General features: G+C 37.7%; 1 protein-coding gene across 1 annotated transcript in view; it reads left to right on the top strand.

The window, feature by feature from the left end:
- Positions 1 to 7029: 7029 nt before the first annotated feature.
- The window catches only part of LOC107693080 (A-kinase anchor protein 6-like), a 68593-nt gene continuing 51560 nt past the window's right edge, over positions 7030 to 24062 (top strand). The window contains exons 1-3 of the mRNA XM_016492324.1: positions 7030 to 7173; positions 8049 to 8182; positions 12976 to 13096. Of these exons, the coding sequence (XP_016347810.1) occupies positions 7030 to 7173; positions 8049 to 8182; positions 12976 to 13096 (399 nt within the window). The remainder of the gene's footprint in view (positions 7174 to 8048; positions 8183 to 12975; positions 13097 to 24062) is intronic.

The following is a 24062-nucleotide window of genomic DNA, read 5'->3' as shown; positions in this document are numbered from 1 at the left end:
ATTTTTAGAATGCCGTTTCATGCAAGACGCTGCAAGAGACACGAGCGCAACAGTCAAACACATCCATGTTTACATAGAAAAAACTATGGAAAAGCAGCGCAAGCGAATAAAAAAAACCTGTAAATACTAACGTTACTGTATGTCTGATATTTCATGTTTGCATCATGGTGACAGGCTGAAAGCTGTTGTTGTTATTATAAAACATATAGTTAATAATAGTCTACTGGTGTTATACCTTCAGTCATTTTGAATTTGAATTACCTTGCCTTTTGAGATTTTTTTTAAAGCACTTTCCTCGTATTATTTCTCAACATATAATATGTATAAGACAAGTTTGTACAAGATGTAGTTGAATTTCATGCATCTTTTCTGCGAAGTGATTTGTTTAACATTTACATCATGTTGACAACTTCATGTGTGCTGCACTTGGAATAGAATTTTCTTTAAATAAGAGGGTCAATAAAGAAAAAGTTACTTGAATCATGTTGTAGTTACATTTTCAAGTTGACTAAATAAAAATGGTAAAAAATCGAGAATCGGTCAAACGTTCTGAAAAAAAATCGAGATTTAAATTTCTTGCCAAATCGCCCAGCCCTAACTCGAACCCGTACCTTTATTATTAGAGAGCTTTGATTGGTTGATAATGAACAAAGAAAGATGATCCAGGAACATGTCGTACTTGGGTAAATTTGATGTATAATTAACCCCTTTTTCTGTAAATGTGGATTATAAATGAGGCTTTTGACAGAAGTGTATCTCAGTGGGATAGAGCTGCTCTGCTGTCTCTCTATCTCTCACGCACGCACGCACACACACACACGCAGGCCTGCAGGCAGTGGCTCTGACGACTGGTGTGTCTTTGTGCTTTAATACACTGACACAGTGTTTGACTTCAGTCTGTTCTGCTCAGAGTGGCCAGTAGAGCTCAATCTATCCTCTAGATATCAGTCTGATCTACTGGCGGTTTATAGTTTCATTTGACCACAATCCACTTTGACAAACAACCTGCTTTCATCTCAAACTCTCACAAAAAATGAAGAAAAACAGCTCATTTCTGCTCCCCAAACCTCAAAAGAAACCACGTCAAGGTAGCCGCGATACCGTCTCCTTCCGATTTCAAATGAAGATCAGATTCTTTTATGTTACTTAATTATTTCCTAATTAGTTTGCATGTTAATTAAAATGGTGGCTAATGTTAATTACCTATATTAATGGATTCTCATGTAACACCTGCCCGAAGCGCTTGGCTCAGTTTTCAAAATATCTTCATCTAAGCCGGTTGATGCATGCCATCTCGCTTTGTTGAAAAGCGGCGAGGAATTGAAGTCAGGGGATTTTTGAAGTAGTCAAACCGAATGCTCACTGTTTTCTTCTCTTCTGCTTTCATTTGAGAGCTGTGTTTGCAGAGAGGATTGGCATATTGTGATCATAGTCATATTTGTAAGCGTGTGTAATCTGTGAGGCTCAATCTGTTAGACGGGTCATTCTATGAAACGGCTGCCTTTTCCATTTTAAATAGGTGATTTTTTTTAAAAGGAAAAAGTAAATGTTCCTAATATTTTAAAAATCAAATCTGATTAAAGTTATGCATCCAAATTATACGCTGAAATGTATTTGGACACTTGAGTCACACTTAAAAATGCACAAATGCATTCGGTTTTCTTTTGTAGTTTTCAGTCTTTTTTTAAGGTTTTTCAGTACAAATCCAATTCAGCAAACCTTTGACCCTCATCCATAGGATTACATCCATGCTGATTATTAATTTTCATGAGTTAATTTGAAAAGTAGCATCCATACCCATGTATACACACACACACACACACACACACAAATTCAGTCAATAGTAGCTCATTTACAATGACTTGTAATAAACTTTTAATGGCAATGATTTTTTAATGCCTTTTGTTTTCATTTTGAACACTTATCAGTTTTATAATGTCTTTTATTTTTTAAATAATTTATCTTTTATCTCCAAATGTTGGTACATAATGCAGAGATTTCAGCTTTTTTAAGTGTGACTTAAATGTTTAAATATTTTTATGGCCCAAAAGTGACCAATTTAGAGTTTAATTTGACATTACAGCCATTGTTCTCACGGTTCTGAGACTAGAGATACTTATTAGATAGAGATTTCCACAAATATCCACTTTTTTAATTGTCAATTCTTTATTAGATATTTCTATATGTTGGTTTGTTATATTACATATTTGCTAATACAGCAAGTAGCAAGCAAAGTGTTTGAAATTAAGAATTTTTTGTTGATATAAAATGCCTACAATAACACACATACTGTACATATGAGAGGGACACAAACCCGTTTCTGTATAATGACCCAGATGTTTCCCATCACCCGTCTATGATGGCAGAGTCTACTCTGACATTCTTGACACACACCTGGTGTGATTGCTTGGCATGCATGACAAAGCTAAAGCAAAGCAAGACCATATTAAAGCGAAGATGGTCTCTATTAGATTGAAAATGATCACCCGATCAATACGACCCCCTGCCTGACTAATCCATAACGTGAACATTGTTTCAGACCCCCGCGTCTTTTCCTGCATGGGTCTCGGGGTGCTTAGACTTCATGGAAGCAAGGATCAGCGATTAAATGTCACCTTTTAGCAACAACATTAAATAAGAAGCAGCAATTTGGCTCCTAGCAATTGCTAATTTCACGCCCTGATAAATGTTGCAGGAGCTAAAGCTTTCAAAGATATTTCTTAAAGGGGCGGCAGCATATGCAGGTAAAGGCCTGATGCGTTTCGCGAGGACAAAAGCTCACTTTCTTGTCAAGGTCAAAGGAGTTGTTTTGCTTTAAGCTAAATGTAAGTCATCCCTTATTACCAATTAAAAATTTATTCTGACCTAATCAATTAGATTTAGAGTGAGGGCTTTTTAAAAATAGATATTTAAAATGCTGTCTTAAGAAATGATGGTGCATTAGAAGATATTTGACATTTAGCAGAGACAGTACGCAGGGGCGTTCACACATACATAGATTTACTGCTACCAGTGTGAAGCAGCACAACTGTTTTTAGCATTAATATTAACAAGAAATGTTTCTTGAGCAGCAACTCAACATATTAGAATGATTTCTAAAGGATTATGTGACACTGAAGACTGGAGAAATGATGCTGAAAATTCAGCTTTGCATCACAGGAATCAATTACATTTTAAAATGTTACAATAGAAATTAGTTGTTTTAAATTGTAATAACATTTCACAATATGTCTGATCTTATTTTTAATTGAATAAGTGCAGTCTTGTCAAGCACAAACTTTTGAACAGTAGTATTAGTATAAAAACAATGTTTTATTTTTGCAAAATATTAAGAAATACAAAATGCATAGGGAGACAGTTATGAATGTTTGCAGTGCTTTATGATAGTGAGCTTTATTCCTGTCTTCATTGTAACAGTGGCCTCTCTGATTGGTTGATCTCTCTTTGGGATTTAGTTCTTCACCAGGAATTTGACTTATAAACATGACTTTTTTTGACTGGCTTCCACAGAAGAATAACATGACTTAACAGCCTCAATTTCTCTCAGATTCTCAGTGGAGAAAATTAATGGAATTTTACTTGAACCCATCTGTTTCACTCTATAGCTGCACGTGTGCATTGGTAAAATTGCCACCAAGTGAACTGACTTACCTTAAAGGTACTTTGCATCTAGAAGAACCTAACTTCCAGAATCTTAATTGAATAATGTAACACATTTTGCATGTCGCCAAGTGCTCGTTTGATAAAGCACAACCAATTCATCTTGCACCTACGGTGGCATCTATTCTGGCGACATTGCAGATAGCCATAGAAATATGACCCCCTGTGTTTTTAGTGCATACATAATCAAATTTATTTGACCAAGCAGTCAAACAACTGCAAATGAATGCGGTCGTATCAGCAGCTGGTTAGCTGCAAAAGACAGATAAGCGTGAACGAACGAGATCAACTTCTGTCTGACAACACTGTAATAATCGCCATAAAGTTGCGTGATTCATGTCGGAAGACCCCACCACACATTAAATCCAGCCTTTATGACTAGTGATTTGAAAGTAATAGTTTCCAAATGAGTTTCATGCCTTCTACAGCTCCTCGGAGGCCTGCTCTCCTCAAAAATAATCTCCCCTCGTAACTTTTCCGAGGAGCAAGACGCAGAAAAAGCCGGCCGTCAAGGAATAGCAGCGCATTCATTTTCCTGCTCGTGAAAGTGAAAACACTCGAATGAAATACTGCCTCTTAAATGACAATTGAGGATTTTGGTTTTCTTTTCTTTTTTCTTTTTTTTAAACACAATACGACAGCATTTTCCAGACGCGTGTAGAGTTTGTGAAGGTGAAGCTTTGCAGGCGTATTTGTAAATTTATGAGTTGCTTTGATAGAACCCTCGGCCATTTACAGCTGCCGCCTCGACCCCACACAACTCCCGACTGAATTTATTTTCCGAGCATGCCTGCGTGTGTGCCGCTCGCCTCCGATGCTGCCTCTGAACATCAGGACCGACCTGATGGGAGACATTTCAAACAGGCCGATGTATGTTCTGGCTGTTTTGAACACCGGTCGCTGGGGGGGCCGGGGTGGCGGGAGACTTCCCACCGTTTTCAATCTCGCCGCAATGCTCCTCGCATTCAGAGCAGACGATAAAGAAATGAACGACCGCCGTGTTTTGTCACATAGCTTAAATGTAGAATTTAGGAGGTGTCCATTGGCCCCTGTCCAGAAGTTCACCTGTTTTTTTTTTGTTTGTTTTTTCTTGTACTGCATGCTAGAGTCACATTTTTCTCATTTCTCTTCATTCCCCAGCTGCTTTCAATGAGACTCAGTCCTGTTTGCACTGCTGCCAAATGAATCTTCCCATCCGTCTCTCTCTTTCACTTTTTCATTGCACATTTTTCTTTTTTTTCATTGCACATGAAGCAACACAAGAGCATTACTCAATTCTGTTTGGATTATATTTGATCCCGATGAATTTCACCCTCCTGTTCGATGTGAAACACATGTGCCTCAAAGCTCAAGGACGATCATGTCTGCGATTGTTTTCCTCCAGTGCATTTTTTTAATCACACTCTGCAGATTTTTAGCAGTCCTGTCTAGCTTACGAAGGCAAATCAGTCAGGTCTGTTCACACTTTGCCTGATGGGCCTTTAATACTTTACTGTTATTGACTTTTTTTGTTCTCATTATTATTTCTCTTTGGTATTATGCAGTTAAAAATATAGTTTTTTTTTAGTGGTGTTTGGCATGGCTGTTGTTCTGTTGTTCATATTCAGTGTTGATCTCATTAGTGTTACAGACATGACACCTCAAATCATGAGGCTTGTTCAGGAGTGTGTGCTATTATTTTTTCTAAGCAACTGGATAATAAAACAACATCATAGGCAGTAAGCAACTATGCAGCATGCACTGGCAACAGTTTTTTACATTGTGGTGGCAAGTTTTAGAAGAGTGTGCACCCACATTTTCATTAGAAATATAAAAATGTAATGTTTTTTCTTTTTAGTTTACGTAATTTTTAGTGTACATTTTCAGTTTTCCCTCATGTTCCCAATTTTTTGCATGCATTGAGTGATCTTTGACAAATTGCTTTGTTCCTCCTTTGTAAGTCACTTAAACAACTGCCAAATGCATAACTGTAAATGACACACAAGAGCATTGGCTAATTATTCACACAACTGTTCAAAAGTTTGGAATCTGTAAGATTTTTAAAATGTTTTTCAAAGTAGTATCTTATGCACCCCAATGCTGCATTTATTTAAAAATACAGTAAAAATAGTAATATTTTGAATTATTATTGCAATTTTCTATTTTAATACATTTTAAAATGTAATTTATTGCTGTGATTTTCAGCAGCCATTACTCCAGAAATCATTGTAATATGCTGATTTCTTATTATTATCAATGTTGAAAACAGTTCTGCTGCTTAAGATTTTTGTGGAGATACATTTTCTTCAGGATTCATTGATGATTAGAATGTTGAGAGGAACAACATTTATTTGTAATTGAAATCTTTTGTAACATAAATGTATTTACTGTCACTTTTGATCGTTGCTATATGTCCTTGCTAAAAAAAAAAAAAAAGTATTAATTTCTTTCAAAGAAAGACCACAAACTTTGAATGGTAGTGTAAGTTGTCTGGGTTTAGTTTACATTTATTGATAATGTGAGGTGCACATAGTCTGACATGATATAGGAAGTGATGATAGCCACAGTTTCAGCTCATGATTGACAGTGGAAATGCCCCAGAAGACGTGGAACTGACACAGGCATGTAAACAAAAGGGCCCAAAATGACTCGATTCAGCGGATTTTACTAACATCTGAGTCTCGAATTCACTCGAGGGATGGAGGTGAGCATTCATCAAATGATTGAATTCATATCGATTCCTGCCATGTTAGCAGTTTAAAGCAAGACCTCTTTTGACAGCGAGAGAGAGAGAGACGGCGCGAGAGGTTTTTGAATGATTCTGTTTGAAATAAGTATACGGGAGATTCACACGCAAATCCCTTCTGTCTGCATATCTGAATAAGAATATCTTTAAACGGGCCAGGAAGGGGGAAGGCAGCAGGAAATCCAGCCTAACCGTGGTATGCAGGATCAGGGGGTTATTTACCACGTCGGCGGGAGGCCACGTGTTCGTACAGAGGTCATACAGGAAGCCGAGAGCGGCTGTTAGCGCGGCGGGCGACGTGGAGCACTCCAGCCATTAGGAAAATTAATTAAGTGACGCTTTGCTTTTAAGTCAGGGGCTTACATGCGTTTTTCTTTGGTTGACATTGTCTGCCTTGAGATTACGAAAGCTTAGCCTTTATCTCAGACACTGATTGCACTGCATTGTGGGAACGGGCTCTGCGTACATTATGACAAGCACTCATCAATAGCCCGATTTCTCCTTCAAGTGCTGATGAATGTAGGTTTATGTGCTTGATATTGATGTTTTTCATATTCACCCATGGGAGCCGCATCTCGCAGCAGCTCAGCTGTGTATGCCGTTATAGATTTCTTATACATTTCAGCTCTGCGTTTTTAATACAGATGGGTAATTCTGCTCGGTTTGGCGAGATCAATGCAAATGTGTCTGAGCCACGCAAGCCACAAGAGAGGCGAATCTCCATCACGACAATGTCCTCGACTCGAAACCGAAGTGGCGTGCTGGGCCGAGCTGTCCTTAGGCTCAAGGTGGCTCGGAGAAATTGCTTTTGTTGGAGGTGGGCATCGGTTATTATTGTGTGTGTAAGCCGCTCCGGTGGGATTGAGTAATTAGGATCCTGACATGGCATCGGCGAGCCAGCCAAGTGAATCAAAAATGAAGGCAAATGAAAGCAAATTCCTCCGAGGAGGGAGAGGAGAAGTCTGCACGCTCGCGCCGCTAATTTTCTAGAGCTCCTAGTTAGGTTCATTTCATTCCTCCCAAATGAGCAAAGCGCCCGAGCCCCTGTGTTTGATGCCCGCCCAATAAATGGAATGAAAAAGCAACACATCTTTCTGTTGATTTTCTTGTTTATTATCAAGGGTAGCTTTGATTGAGGAGCAGTTTACATTCATGGAATTGTCTGACCTTTCTAGAGGCATCTGCCGAGCAGGCGCTGGGAGCTCGGTGGAGAATGCAAAGCCGGTGCGCTTCATAAAGTGTTGAGAAATGAGCAAAAAATCAAAGCCCTCTGTTGGAGATTTTATTGGCTCGCTCATTCATCGTCTCGTATTTTGCACAATAACTGATCTCCGTCAAGTCAATGTAGCCAATTTTCTCAAGCACCGAGGAGAAACACATATCTTTTTTCCATCTGATTTGAAAAAGCATGTACAAGTGCTTCCTAATCACTGCTGAAAACCAACACGCTCCTTTCTGAAATGGAACGACGCCAGTTTCAAGCGTCGCTCTTTATTGCTGCCGTATTGATTCGGCTAAATGCTAGAAGTCTGAATTGGTTTAATAGTTTTGCGAGTTCTAATAGTTTATTGTTTTTTAATAGTTCTTGAAGTCGGATCAATGGCGTTGAGGTAATTGAGGTTGTTCAAATGATATCTGTCTCTCTGTTTGTTTTTGGTGTCAGCAGGTGGAGGTCCAACAGAGTCATCAAGAGGCCCAGAAGGATGTTCTGGATCAGATGAGAGTGAAACTTAAAAGTCAACAGTACTGCTCCAACAGCAGAAGCGTCGACTTCTCCCTGATGTCCAAGTCTAACAGGTACGATGAGAAATGTGAAATTAGATGCCTAATTTTTTGGTCATATTCGAAAACAGCATCACATGTGTCCTTCATGGCGAATGCAATCCCAGAATGCACTGTGACTTGCTCAGTGGAAAGATGAATACGTTTTGATTATAAATACATTGAATACTTAAAAGCATCAATAAAATGTACTATTACAGAATGCATGTACATTTATTCTATTGCATTGCTCACCATTGTATCCAAAACTTTTGGGAACAGGTAAAAATGTAGTCTAATGCTATAGTGTTTTAATGAAAATGTGCTTTAAATGTAGTAAATATTTTATCATGTCATATTAAATTTTGTCTGTTTTACTCAAAAATATTTATTTTTACAAATGTTTTAATACATTTGAATTAATGAAAATGTGCAAATGTGCTAAATGATGCAAACACTATTTAATAAATATTAATATTAACTTAATAATGAATATTTTATTTAAAAATATATTTTTTGTAATGAAAAGAATTTATCAAATATAAAAATTTATTTGAGAATTTCTAGGATATTGTATTACGTTAATGAGTTTGTTTGGCAACACATTTTTACTTTTTTTTCTCCCAAAGTCAATGTTAGTGCAGTTGTTTATGTCTTGCTGTGTTTTATTTTCATCAGTGTTATGTTAAAATGACGCAATGATACTTATAATGATGCAATTTGCAATTTCTTAAATTATATTTTCATCAGTAGTTTTATTAATAAATACTGTTTGGAATTCAAGTCTTCCATGCACTTTGTTTTGATGTGGATTTGTTGTGTAGAACGTTTCAAATCCTTCACTTAAGGGCTTCTGTGAGTATTATGATGCTGACTTAGAGCGCCAATAACTTCCTGAAGTATATTTTATATTTTGTGCCTTGCTTCTTTTGTTTTCACAAATATCTTGCCGTTTGATCAATACTGTAGATTAGATTTATTTTAAGGGCCTGAAGTAACCTTTCTCTAATGCTACTTAGTGGTTCCTCATGTGGTTACAAACTTGCATTATCTTTTTTTTTCTTTCCTAAAATAACTAATCCTTTTATTTGGTGGTCCATTAGTTCTCTATCCTCCCCCTCTCTCTCTCCTGATCCAGTAAAGTCCTGAATGTTAACCGTAGAGTCCTGATCGGACTCCTCGGCTTGGCTTTGAATCAAACATCGTTTTAATCCTTTTAAGCTTCTCGTCGTAATGATTTATTTTGCAGTAAAAAACCCATAATGATCCTTTGAATTTTAATGATGAGCTGCCTGCTCAAGGATTCATTGTTTTGACTCTTTGGCCCTTACCTTTGCATGGAAACATGTCTTAAGGGAGGCGCTGTCGAATTCGATGGCCTCCGGTGCCTCTCTCCAGCTCGCTGGCCTCATCAAGGGCTGACGCCCACCGCCGCAGCTCCCAGCATCCCCTCACACCTGATAGAAATGGGACGCCTGCCATTCAGGAATCAAAAGCCCTCTCCAGGAGAGGAGAGACGAGGGAAACACAACAGACAGCGGCGAAAAGGAGATGTTAAGTCCCCGCATTAGGCGCCAGGGATTAGCACCATAAATTAAAGATCTCTTTCTATAAAACTGTCACTTCGTATGAGATGTGAGGGGTGTCAGTACAGCCGGCCAACCTTTCCCGGTGAGGCTCAGGGTGAGCGCTAATGAATTAGACCACCTCCCCCCTCTTAGAAAGGTGGCGTGGTGCTGAGTGGGGGGCACGTTGATGTTAAACAGATTTGAAAAGAAAGAAAGATGGAGAGGCATCCATTTCTGTCTCACAGGAGTGTCAGTGCTGCGCTGACCCGGAGGAGCCAGTTTCAAGTGACTAATGGCTAATGCTTGTCGACAAAACCACTCCATGTGAGATCTGATGAACAGGTGGATGAGTCTCACAAAACCTTTCAAGTTTCAAAAAAAGCATAGAAAGGAATAAGATTTTTTTTGTTTGTTTGTTTAAACAGAATAAGTGCCTTGATGAGTTTTATTTTCTGTGTTGACATTGAAGTAGCATTTTAACTGAAATAATAATGTTAATAATTATAAATAATTTGGTCATGTTGAACTTTTTAAAATTCCAGTAGCCTTTAGTTTGCATTGCAGCCATGAACTATGATTTGTCAATAGTTTTTGCTATTCAGAGGAATTATTACATTATAATAATAATAATAATTATTATTATTATTGTTATTTATTACTGTGGAACGTACAACAACATCGTAAAGACATTTTGAAGTCGCATTTTAATATGTGTGTATATAGCCTATAAGGTCATTAGAGGCTCTTGGAATGTGGATTTTTTGGGATGTTAATGAATTAGTCATGAATGGATCTCTGTAACACTCAAGCTGAGTAATTTGGTGGAATTGTCATGGGGCATTGAGGTTCCGAATGTGAAAACAGCAGTTCAGTTCTTTTTCTCTGTCGCTATACAGATGTAGCTTGCTTTAGTCCTCTGTGTATATATTATATAGGTTATGTGTTATTATATGGAATGCACCCAGACAAAGTTGTCTGTGTTTTGCTCTAATTTATGCTCTGAGCTTTAAAAAGAGATATAAGGACAACAGTCGGCTTTCAATGTGTTTGTGTTTCTGTGTAATGAGAGCTGTCCTAAAGACCCTTTTACACTAATGATGTGTGTGGTGGCTGATTCATCTAATGTGAACCCTAGGGTTACTCGTCCTATTTTAGTACATTATTCTGTATTCATGTTGTACACAGACACCCTATTTAAAAGGATCGTTCAATCATTCCTAAACCTTTAAGTTAATATATTAATAATGTAAAAAGGCATTCATATGTTTACTCTTCTTTGATGTTGGTTAATGATCACACAACATGCTAGTGTTTGTTTAAAAAAATATTTTAATTTATTGTACTTTCTGGTGCAGAACAAAGAAGGATACACTTTGAGCTGGGATAGTTCATCCAAGGTCAAACTGGAAGTTAACCCAGAAATGAAAACTGTCATTATTTGATCAGTCTCACCTTTTTTCCCCAAATCCGTATGACTTACTTTTGCTTTGAAACACAATTCAATAAAAGTACTTATTATGATTCATGCACTATTTTCCAAGTCTCCGGAAGTCATATAATAGGGCTTTGCAGGAGGGCTGCAGGAGACTGACATTTTAAGTTGTCTATTGAAAATGTATCTATATATAGCCTATATATATGTGTGTGTGTGTGTGTGTGTGTGTGTGTGTGTGTGTTCAGAGGAATTATTAAATTATAATAATAATAATTATTATTATTGTTATTTATTACTGTGGAACGTACAACAACATCGTAAAGACATTTTGAAGTCACATTTTAATATATGTGTATATATATATGTATATGTGTGTGTGTATATATATATATAGTGTATATATAAAATATATATATATATATATATATATATATATACTGTATTTATATATGATAATAATAATCATATTTATAATATACATATATATCTTATGGCCCTAAAGATAAGCTTAATTTTTTATTTTTATATCTACATTATATAATTGTTCTTTTGATTTTTGGGGTTGACACTTTTTTGTGAGATTCACCCAAGTGCAGGCATCAATCTTCAAAAGAGTTCATGTTTTAGAGGAAAGCTTGTACAATTGTTCTGCTCACGAACCAAAGCGAGCAGGAGAAAATGATGCTGACAGAACAATATCCCATGATGCACGTTTGCTAAATGGATCTTACATTTTTTTCTCCTACTTGTTTTTCGTTATTTGTTGTTAATGTTGTTTGGATGCCCCGAGAGCTTGTCTTACAAGCATTTAGATTTATGTTAGTTAGGGGAAAAAAGAGAGTACGAAAAACAATACGGTATGCAAGAATACAGAAAGATGCTGTTTAACTCACAAACAGCATATTGAGTTTTAATATCAGTCGAAGAACGCAGCGCCTGAGGGAGTCTTCACACTTCCGCCGCACACGTCTGACTCTTTCTAATTTGCTGTCTTTGCCGTTTTGTTCTGATCAATGTCTTGCGCACAAACACGGCTCAAATTTTCACGTACTCCCCAATGTCGTTTTGTTTAATCAGCGCCTGCTTGGAAATGCTAATTCGCAGCTCTATCCTTGTTGAAATTTCATATACGTGCTAGCATTCGATAGCGCATTCCTGTTTCTTTTGTGTCTGCGCTGAATTGAAATAAAAAGGAAATGTTGATTTTTCTCTTGCACCCTTCTTTGATCGTTATTTGTCTAATCTCATTCATAGTTTTTCTTCTTCAGGGACAACAGGAGCGCTTGAAAAAGCGAGAGGGGGAAAATGGTGCTAGTTTGGCATAACTGTCAAAGCACTCAAAAGCAGTGCGAATTCCAAAAAATTTTCCGACTAATGTTTCTAAACATGCGGCCCTCCTGCTGAGGCGCAAATCTAAGCAAAGCTCAGACGCTAATATGTTTGTTTGTGCGCTCGTGGTGATGTGCTGCTATTAAGAGTGTGCGGCTATAGTGTAAACGTATGCACATGCAATCATCCCAGTGCTGTTAAAAATATTGAATGTGCTTCACCATTGAGCTGACGGCAGCGTTGCGCAAGAGGGAGGTGAAGTCATGTTTAATTAAGACATTCTGCCCACGAGCCGTCACTCAGAGCGCAGGTTAAAGATCCCTCGTGCTCCCCGACTCTGTTCACACTTCACATACCCACGACGCACTGGCCGCTAACGGGCTAGTGTAATTACCTCCGCTTGTCAAATATTCACTCTGTGAAATATGTCCGTACACTGTCTCTCCAGACGCTGTGAACTTCTTTCTGCCCATCTCATTTTTCTTCTTTTCATTCAGCCTATCAGAGTTTGAGGCGGAGTACCAGGAGCTCTGGGATTGGCTGATGGACATGGAATCCATAGTGACAGACAGCCATGATCTGATGATGTCAGAGGAACAGCAACATCACCTGTATAAGGTAAATGGGTTCTTGTCATTTAAAGTTGCTAGCTACAATTGATATATACGTGCTAGCATATTGCATCTGTGACAGACACGCACAACATGAAGCGGATTTTGAAAAGGCAACAAATTAAAGGAATAGTTTCATTTCAGAATTCATTATAGACCGTCTTTCTTCAAAGCAGGAGAAAAGAAGATATTTTGACCTTTTCATAATAGGAACTAGAGCTTTCAAGCTTCAAAAATGACAAACAGCACATTAAAATATATCATGAAAATATGTTTAATGGTTGTAAATACAAAAAAGTCCATAGGAGAGGTGTCAGTGAATAAATGGGAGAACTTGCATTAGTCATTTGAATAAGTAACTCAGATATTTTGTTGTAAATTTAAAAGTAACATGTTACTTTACTAGTTACTCGGAAAAAAGTAGTCTGCTTATATAACTTGCGTTACTTGTATTGCGTTACCCCCAGCACTTCTGCTTATGGTAGTTTTTTTGGAGCCTCGTTTCACTTTATGAGAAAGATTACTGTATGCTGAGCAAAAGATGTTCAGCAGAAGAAAGTAAGTCATATTGAATTGGAACAACATGAGGGTGAGTAAATGATGACAGTTTTCATTTTTGGATGAACTGTTCCTAATTTTGGTGGAAATGGCAAGTGGGATGTGGTGTCTCAGTGGTTAAACATCCGGGTTGGTAATCCAAAGGTTGTAGGTTCAAACCCTAGAAATGGCAATTCATGATCTTATCACCATTGTGCTTATGGGCAAGACTCTTACACCATGCCCTAGCATATCTAGCTGCAAGAATGACAATCCAGTAGTTTCATCAAAATGAGTTGCATCATTCATTATTAATTGCAGTGCAGTTGTATACTGTAATCTGAATATGGGAACAAGCACAAATTGGACAACTTTGGAACTTTAATGTGTGTATTTATTTATTTTTTTTGGACCACAGCTGCATTCTCCATTATTAGAAAGATTGTGTCGAGGAAAATATATATTTTTTTATTTGTGTTTAACAGAAGAAAGGTTGGGTGAGCACTGTAAAAGACTGTCGTGAAATGTCAGGCAGTTGTTAGTAATTAACCCACCATTAAATCTCATTGGTCCAAATATCCTGCTCTGCCTATTAAACATAAACAATGTTCTGATTGGCTGATTCAATTCTCATTTTTTGCCATTCAATATGGACAGAGTGCTTCTTCCTGTTCACTTTGCTCCAGGGAGACTGTCCCTAATGTACTGTTAGTCACTTTAAATAAGAAATTGTCTGCTAAATCGTGTATAATTGTAATTTTTTCTTTCTTATCTTAAACTGGAAGCATATAATGCAGAATGTTAAATTATAGATTTATCAGTAATATTTCAAATGAGCCTTGACTTTCGATTCTCTTAAACCAATTTAGCGAAACCACATCTTAATATTACAATACTGCGAGCCGGCGATTAGATTGTCTTCCATTTCAATCTCTGTCACACGTTCTACAGCCAGACTCACTCAGTCATTTTAACACATTTCAGTAAAAGTTCATTTCAGAGAAACGCGAGAGGGAAAGAGAAAAGAGTGCAAAGCAGAGATAGTACCTTGCCCTGTTTACAGTCCATGAATTTTTATTAGTCCCAGATAAAGTGGCCTGTATTGTGTTAGGTCAATATGTTTGTTCATGATTAAAACAAACTGATTTTGCTCCTCCGTATTGATTGCGTGCCCACCTGCCCTAATAAATATGTACTGGGCCTCCATGTTGGTTATCAGCTTTTTTCGTGGGGTTCTCCTGTGACGCGTTATCAGGCCTCTATGTGGGATTGATTGGGAGAGGGGTACACATGTAGACTGAGCCGGGGCTGGGACGGCCTGCTGTTTCCCCATGCTGGAGGAGTTTATCATAAAAAAGAGGGGGAGGCAGAAAGCCAGACTCGCCGGGAGGCAGGGACCGTAAATCAGCCTCATTTAGGCTTCCTTTACCGGACTGATTCCGACACTTGTCATCCTCCGATTGCTCCGAGCATATGGCATATTTCAAAAGAGCAGATTGTGAATCATAAAGAAATGAAATTAATAACCCCCCCCCCCCCCCCCCCCAGCTTCGGACTGGAAACAACCCCTAATGACGAGAGAAATAATGGCACGCCGGCGGCCCCCTCTTCCTCTTCCTCCTCCCCTTCCTCTCCCCTCGAAACCTGCGGAGGTCATGTTCAAGGTCAGAACTAATCTTCCCGCTCATCGGGCGCAGTGACCCCGCCATTAGTCATATCTTACAGTAAGAGAGAAGTGAGGAAAGATCAGCCTGTTTTCTGCTCTTTCTTAGTCTTTGAGTATGTTCAGCATACTACTGTACTGTTTTTGCTGTATGCAGGATGTAGTTTCTGTATACATAAAAATGTGTACTTCCTGATACATGTATCAAAATGTGCAGTTTACACATAGAACACTATATCCCATAATTCAGCTGACGGCGAGCCAGAGCCCGCCGCGACCGACGAGCCATCGCTAGAGAGAGCGAACAGAGCTGAGGATCGCCGCGGAGCCAGAGGCAGTGACGTCAGTCAAGGTGTGTGAGCCGGCAACAACGCCTGCCACGTGTGTACTTCCTGATACATGTATCAAAATGTGCAGTTTACACATAGAACACTATATCCCATAATTCAGTACACTTGAATTGATTTTTGATTTTTAGTCTGGTAAATTAGTTAAATCTCTTTTATATGTATCTCTTTCATAAAAATTTAATGATTTATTTATTAATTTCTGATTCTAATGGTGAAATTTTCATAATAAATATAAATATAGATCTCATAGACTGGGAGACTGATCTGGAGATCGAACTGCCCCCTCTCCTCTCTCCGTCGTCTCTGCTGGTCCCGTCCAGCCCTTTTTCGTCCTTTGTTCCGTCGTCCAGCCCTGAGGGGGCTTCCGATTCTCCAGTCCCCGCTCCTGGAAAGTGCCCTCCAGTGCCTGCTCCTAGAAAGCACCCTCCTGTGGCTGCTCCTCGAAAATAATAGCCCTCCCACCCGCTCCAGCCTCCTCCACCGCTGTCGTCTGGCAGCCCCTCTGCTCGCCCTCAGCCCACCATCATTGCGGTGCGAGCCCCGCGGGACTGCCATCCTCCAGCATCGCCGTGGCTGGAGTCTTCCTCGATTCCGCCTCCAGCCTCCGAGGCCTGGACTCCGCCTCGTCCCTCCGGCTCCGCCTTGGTCTGGCGTCGACAATCCTGCGCCTCGGGACTCAACTCCTCTGGCTTCACCTCGTACCTCCGGCTCTGTCAGGCTCCTTCATCCCCTCGGCTCCACCTCAGTCTTCTGTCGCTCCGGCTCCACCGCGGCCTCCCAGATCCACTTCTCCGCGTCGGTCGCCGGCGCCATCTGCTCCGCCTAGGACCTCCGTAAATTAGTTAAATCTCTTTTATATGTATCTCTTTCATAAAAATTTAATGATTTATTTATTAATTTCTGATTCTAATGGTGAAATTTTCATAATAAATATAAATATATAAATATTAAAAATATAAATATTATATAGTTATGTATTTATAAATAAAATATATTTATAATGTTAATTCATACATTATATTATATTTTTGTTATGAAGATATTTATATATGGTCCTATATAACGATGTTAACTAAATAAAATGTATAATAACTAATATATTGATTAACATTATAATATATATATGTAAATAATTTATATATATGTGTGTGTGTGTGTGTGTGTGTGTGTGTTTCGTCACCCCCCCTGGTCTCTGTCTGCCGGCCTCCTCCCGGATATCCGTCCTCCTCCGGATCCTCCTCCCAAGTTCCCACCCACGCCTCCCTCTGTTGCTGCTATGGTGCGAGGACGCACCTTCCGGGAGGGGGCGTTATGTCAGGATTATGGACTATTCTGTGTGTGTTTTTGCCCCTGTGACCCAGTTTCTTCCTCATGTTGATTGTGTTAATTTGATTCCAGGTGTGTCTCATTCCTCCCCAATTATCCTGCCTGTAAAAGCCCTAGTCCTTTCAGTTCTTGTATGTCGCGTCTACTTGTTGAATGTCCTCCTTGTTCTCGGTTTTCCTGTGGATTATTAAAGACTGTGTTATTCAAGAACTCCTCGTTTCCTCGTTCCTTGCTCCCCGAGTGAATTGTGACAATATCACATATATCACAACATAGAACATCTACACACACATTTAAAATTACAAAATTCACAAATAATTATAAAGAAATGGCAAGTAACGCATTGAATTAAACATGAAATTCTGAAGTAGAAAGACAGAAATAATATTTTCTTCTAAAATGTATTCCAACAATCTTTTTTACATTTATAAAAAAAAATACATGTAGCATTAAATATATATAAATTCTATCCATTTGTAAAGAATAGAGTACATTATTAAGTTTTTGTAGCACAGTTTGCTGTATGCTAATTTCATTGTGAATACAGCCAACCTTTTTTTTGACTAGTTGATAAAAATAAACCATAAATCAAGACATTTTAAAAATAAAAGTAGATTAAAAATCCAGATTAATTTATGAATTGATGGCAATCACTAAATTAAACATGCAATATAGATGGTTATTTGGCAACAGTGTCACATTCTGATGTTTGAATTTTTTTTTTTGCTACATACTGCATACTGTTTACATAGTAGTAGGTTATATACTGATCTTGCTTAGTATGCAGTAAGCAATACTGTAGTATTTGTGTCTGTACATAACCTTCAAAATGCAGCTTGACTGACCATTCATCTCAGAGATCGCCAACTGTCACAAGAATTCAGTTTGACCAGAATAGCCTCCATGTCATCTGTTCCTTTCACAAAACAACCATTGATGTTTTTAGCACTTTCAACCAATTAACCTGTAGTTTCCCATCTTTTGTTTGCTGCGTGTCAGTCAGATGTTAGCTTGTTAACTGCTGCTGCGCTGGAAGCGTCGGTGTATGTATACAGCACCTTTAGCACGCACTGACATGCTGAATAGATCTTGGTCTAATCTAACACGCTCTAATGCGCTTGCTGATCAAAGCTCAGCTCAGCCAAACCTTCCATGTTCTCTTGTGCTGCTGCTGCCCTGCAGATGTACTCTTTTCTCACTGGTTTGTTCGTTCAAGCTGTACCTTTGAGTGCTGAGGTTTATGAGGCATTGTTATCTGTCTTCATGCATGTGAAATCAAAAGATCTGATCATCTCGCTTTTCCCAGATGCAGCCTTAAAAGGTTTTTTTCTCACAAGAACCGTTTGTTCAAAGCTGTTCTGTAAAATGCAACTTAATTTGCTGTTTGGATTCTCAACTCTTCAACTGATCAAGTGTGTTTTAATGGCTCAAATTTATGTAATAAATTAAATTGTATTTATAATGTAGTTTTATTATGTTAATCAATGAAATGCATTATGTTTTTATTATTAGGACGATGATAACAATACAATGACCGTATTTGAACAAATAACGTGATAATACCATGTATATATATATAATATTTTATTCTGTTCTTATAATGTCATTAATTTATGATAAATAATATAAGAATAAATACAGCTGTGCATATATTACCATTTTATTTTATTAAAAATATATTACATTATGTAAAAAAGGACCATTAAAAATAGATATATTAAAAAATATATATATATATAAAAAGAATTATTTCTATCGGGTTTTTTGCATATAGAAAATAAAGCCTTTTTTGAATTTTAATGAAGCAATATAATTTCTTATTATATTAAATTTTTTCCCCCTTCTGATCCATACATGTTGTTGACAGGTTTCGTGAGATTCACCCAAACGCAGGTGGGTTTCTTTTGTTGCGAATGTCAGAAATTCTACTCGATTTATGTTGTTTCTTTGTGATAAATCCAGGGATATTTGTCGATGTGTTGCTCTGTGTCAGGAGTGTGAAGGCAGTAGAGCAGGTATCTGTGTGTGTGTGTGTGTGTGTGTGTGGAGCGACAGAGGCGGTGTGTGAGTGTGACACATTGCTGCTTTATAGAGCCGGAGCAGGTGGTATTTAATGGGAATCACAACATCACAGCGCCTTCTCCTGTGTGTTTCTCCCTCATCCCTCCCTCTCTCGCTTTCCCTCTTTCTCCTTTGTCTCTCTCTCTGTCTTTAATTTTCTCTCTCACACACTCCAGAGCTCTGTTCCAAAACCTAGTGAGCTGCTTTCCTGTATATACTGTCTACATAGTCAGCTGCCGTCCAATGCATGATTTACTTCAGTGCTTCCCAACTGGTTTTGCTTTAAGACTCTGATTTTACATTGTGCCCAAGTGGCCACCAAAACAGTACTGAAATTGTTTATTGAACAAGGGGAAAAAAGTCATTAAAATAAAATAAGTGTTATTTTAGTATTATTAATATACTGGTATATAGTATTTATTAATATTTGCTTTTTTATATTTTTAGTTCGTTATTTTATTTTTGTCATTTTCACTAGTTTCTGTTATTCTGAATATACAAAATATTTCTATATAGATTTATTTGAATTTTATTTTACTTTTAGTCATTTTAGTACTTCAACAAATGTAATTCAGTTAGTTGCTAAGGCAACATTTCTAATTATTAAGTTTACATTTTTCATCTAATATTTAATTTAATTTTATTTTATTTTATTTCATTTCAGGAAATTCCTCCCTCTTCCTTCCTCCCTCGTATTCTTTCTTTTTTGTCCTATTTTCTCTTCCTTTCTTCTTTACGTAAGTTTTTTCATTTTAAGCTTTTCATCTAATATTTATTTTTATTATTTTTTTTTCAATATTTATATTTTATTTAGCTTTATTTCAGTTACATAAATTATTTTTAGTTAGCAATAACAACACTGAATCAAATACTCAAATGTATTATTATTGCAATGAACTGCATTGGGAAATTGACAATTGTGTACTAAATTCCAATAGAGTTTTACATTAGCATGTTTCTAAGCTAATGATGTGATACTTTAATCTTAAAATAAGTTTTTAAAAAATTTGTAAAAATAAGTTAATTATGCTGTTTTGAATAGCCTTCATGATGGCAGTGTACCAATGGTTTCTTTAAAATGCTGTCTAGGTAGGCAGCTCACTAGGTTTTTGGAACACTGCTCAACTTCCACACAAATTCACCAAAGAAATAAGCATTTCCCCAATTATGACGGTTTCCAAAGACCCCACATTGATGGTATATGTGCTGAATATGTTGGTGATACTGTTGGGCGCACCTGCATGCGTCATTACCCACAGACACACACATACAGCATTTTCACACCACTATATACACACGCAGTAGCCTCAGTAAGTATGTGCTAATGTAGGTAATCACTAATGGACATTTGCTAAATTTGATTGCATTGTGCTTGTTTATCTTGTACTCTTGTATTTCAGCTGTGCTCTGGTGGCTGGTATGTTTTCTATAGGGTAAATAATTCCCCCTCCTCTTCCTCTCTTGGATAGCCAGTGAAAAGCTTCTGAATAGATTCATATAGATTTCAGTGTCACCTGTTTTGAAAACGCTGTTGCAGAGTGCAGGAATGAACAAAAGTTTGGCCTCGGTAAATTTTTTAAAAGAAATGTATGCTTTTATTGAGCAAGAATGTATTCAATTGATCAAAAGTGACAGTAAAGACGTTTATAATGTTACAAAAGATTTCTATGTAAAAAAATGCTGTTCTTTTGGAATTTGTATGAATTGAATAATAAAATATATAATGTTTTGCTGGATCATGTGTCTGGAGGATCATGTGACACTGAAGACTGGGGTATTCAAATAAAAAAAAAAAGTGTATATTGTAATAATATTTTACAATATTACTGTTTTACTGTATTTTGTAAAATAAATGCATCGTTTGTGAGCATAAGAGAATCTTAATTATTCCAAACTTTTGAACGGTAGTGTATGCAACAGTTTGCACAACTTTGGCAGGTGAAAAAGTGTTTATTGAGGGTAAAAATCACAGGCTCAAGAGACAGAGAGAGAGAGAGAGAGAGAAAGTGCTCAGACTGTGAAAGAGTGAGAGAGAGAAAGCTTGAGATGTTGGCAGACGTCTCGTATATTTGAGCAGGAGTTTAGTTGGAGATGAGAGGTGTCATTGATGTTTAGTTATCAGTGTATTGATAAGTGAGAGATGGCTGACCCAGCACACGCTTCACTAGCTCACACTGATCTCCTCTCAGCTTCTCATCCAATATCCATCGCTCTCACATCCAGCCAGAGCCAGCGAGTGTGAGTGTGTGTGTGTGTGTGTGTGTGTGTTAGTGCCAGGATCTCCACACAAAGAGCCTAGTGTTGAAGCTCTTGAAGCTCTCGGCCTTTCTCTTCCTCCCTCTCTCTGCCCTTCTCTCTTTCACACTGTACAACCTTTATTTCTTTCTTTTTCTTATTTTTCCTTCTTTCCTTTCTTACTACATACTATTTTCCCTTTCTTGCTTCCTTCTTATTCTTTCTTCATCCTGTTTTCTCTTCCTTCCTTCCTTTTTTCATTTTTTTTCCTTTCCTTATGTCTTTCCTTGTTGTTGTACCTTTCTTCCTTATTCGTTTGTTTCCATCTCCTTCCTCATTTCTTTGGCTTTATCTATTTTCCTTCCTTCCTTTGCAAATTCTCTTTTTTTCATCTAATGTTCGATTTCTATCCTTCCTTCCTCCCGTTTATTCTTTCTTCTTGCCCTGTTTTTCCTTCCTCTTATTTTTTCTTTCCTATCCTGTTCCCTTTATTTATTTCCTTCCTGCCTTCCTCTTTTTCTTTCTTTGTTTTTTATTTGCTGTTTTCTCTTTCTTCCCTTCATTTATTTTTCTTTCTTTTCTTCATCTTTTTATTTTTTATCTTTGCTATATTCCTCCTTTTTTCCACTCTTCTTTCTGTTCTTCCTTCCTTCCTCCTGCTCTCATTCTCTTTTTGTCCTACATTCCTTTCCTTCTTTTCTTCCTTCTTTTCATCCATCCATCCATCTATCCATCCTTCCTTCCTTCCCTCTTTCCTGTTTTCCCTTTCTTCCTATTTCCTTATTTTCCTTATTCCTTTTTCTTTCCCTGATTATTTTTTTGGCTTTCTTCACCCAATTTTTCCTTCCTTCATATTTATTCTTTATTTCTTCTGTTCCCCTTCCTTCCTTTCTTTTTCTCTCTCGCTCTCTCTCTCTCTTTCTTTCTTCATTCCTTTCTTTCTTTCTTCATTCCTTTCTTTCTTTCTTTCTTTCTTTCTTTCTTTCTTTCTTTCTCTCTCTCTTTCTCTTCCCATGTGTGCGTGTCTATGCACCAGATGGTTGCTCGTGATGCGAACGAGCATTAAAAAAGCGAGAGACATTCCACAGGGGAGAGATGCAACAAGCCTGCTAGTTGTTGGATGCGGGCTCTGAGATCAAGTTGTGCCCCTGGTCAAAGAGCTGTTGGGAGATCAGTGGCGGCTGTCACAACCCAAAGTCCTCCTGACCACCCCTCCCTCTCTGACAATCAACATTAGAATAAAGCCCGCCGCTCACTTCTCCGTATCTATTAGAGCGACTCATTCTGACCAGATTTATGCGCAACATGTCGACTCGATGCAGAGCCACAAGACGCCTGTGAAAAGGGAAATGCAGTTCGTCAGGAGAGACAGCCATACAATCCTCACACCCCATGAATAATTGAAAGGAGGGATAGAGGAGAAGGAAGAGACACCTGGAGAAAGAAAGAGGGAGAAACAGAGGGATGACAGGAGGTGTAGGAACAGCTGAAGAGACACATCAGAGAGACAGCAAGTGAGGGGGATATAGACAAGGACAGACAAGGAAAAAGAGAGTGAGAGAGGAGGACACACACTACACGAGCTGTCTGAAGGAGCCGGTTTCTCCAGCATGACTTTACCAGGGTTGTGTAATAAATAATGTGCCAGTCCTGTGGCTCTCACCCTTTACAAGGTCTCACATTTCTCAGCCCCTCAGATATAAGCTGTACTGTATTTGTTTGTGTTTTTCTCTGATATCTGAAATGAGCGAAAGATACCAGTTAATGGAGCGGCTGGTGATCTATTATTCTTTAAAAATCTTGACTGAAATGACTAAAGCTCTTCCATGTTTAAAGCTGGTGAGCTATTGGAGAAGTGGCCTGGTGGGCAGCAGAGGTTGTGCAGTAAATAATCATCATCCATCACTTTGACGGACTGGGATGTAAATTTTCCATTATGCTCTATTTTTATCTCTTTGTAAATATTGTAACACTTGTTAGTTTTTAAAACGACATTGATATCACAAGAATTTACTAAGCGCTTTGTAGCGAGTTTTTGACACTGCAGTGTTGCAGTCTGGTCATCCGATTTAATGAACAATATTCCATGAATTATTCCACTGGACTAGGCTTGGAATAGTCTGTAGTCTGCTTTTGCAGGGAAGCTTTATTTATTTATTTTTCCCCCCATTTTCTTCTTTGAATTTATAGTAATGCTATTTTAAAGTATTCATATTTTAATTAGTATTTGAATTCTTTTAGGTTTATATTAATAATAATTTGTAATATTTATATACACTACCATTCAAAAAATATTTGTTAAATACCAGCATTTTTGAAAGAAGTCTCTCTTATGCTGTATTTATTTGATGCAAAATGCAGTAAAAACAGTAATATCGTGAAATATTACAATTTGAAATAACTGCTTTCTCTGTCATGAGCCAATATGCTGATTTGATGCTCAAGAAACATTTCCTATTATTATCAATGTTGAAAACCATTGTGCTTAATATTTCTGTGGAAACCATGCTAAATTTTTCCCCCAGAATTATTTGATAAAGGGAAAGTTAAAAAGAAAAGCATTTATTTGGAAGACACATCTTTTGTAAAAATGTTAATTTTTTTTATCAATTTAATGCAATGTAAAGTTGAATAAAATCATTAAAGGGGTCATATGATACTATTTCTATTTTTTCTTTCTCTTTGGAGTGTTACAAGCTCTTGGTGCATAAAGAAGATCTGTAAAGTTGCAAAGACTGTCTACGTCACGATGTGGGAAGATTTGCATAACGCCGCCCAAATGTTCACGCAAAGAAAGGAGG

The sequence above is a fragment of the Sinocyclocheilus anshuiensis genome, unplaced genomic scaffold (assembly GCF_001515605.1).
Source record: "Sinocyclocheilus anshuiensis isolate Anshui unplaced genomic scaffold, SAMN03320099.WGS_v1.1 scaffold222, whole genome shotgun sequence".
In the NCBI taxonomy this organism is placed as follows: domain Eukaryota; kingdom Metazoa; phylum Chordata; class Actinopteri; order Cypriniformes; family Cyprinidae; genus Sinocyclocheilus; species Sinocyclocheilus anshuiensis.
This window is presented reverse-complemented; position numbering and strand designations above follow the sequence as displayed.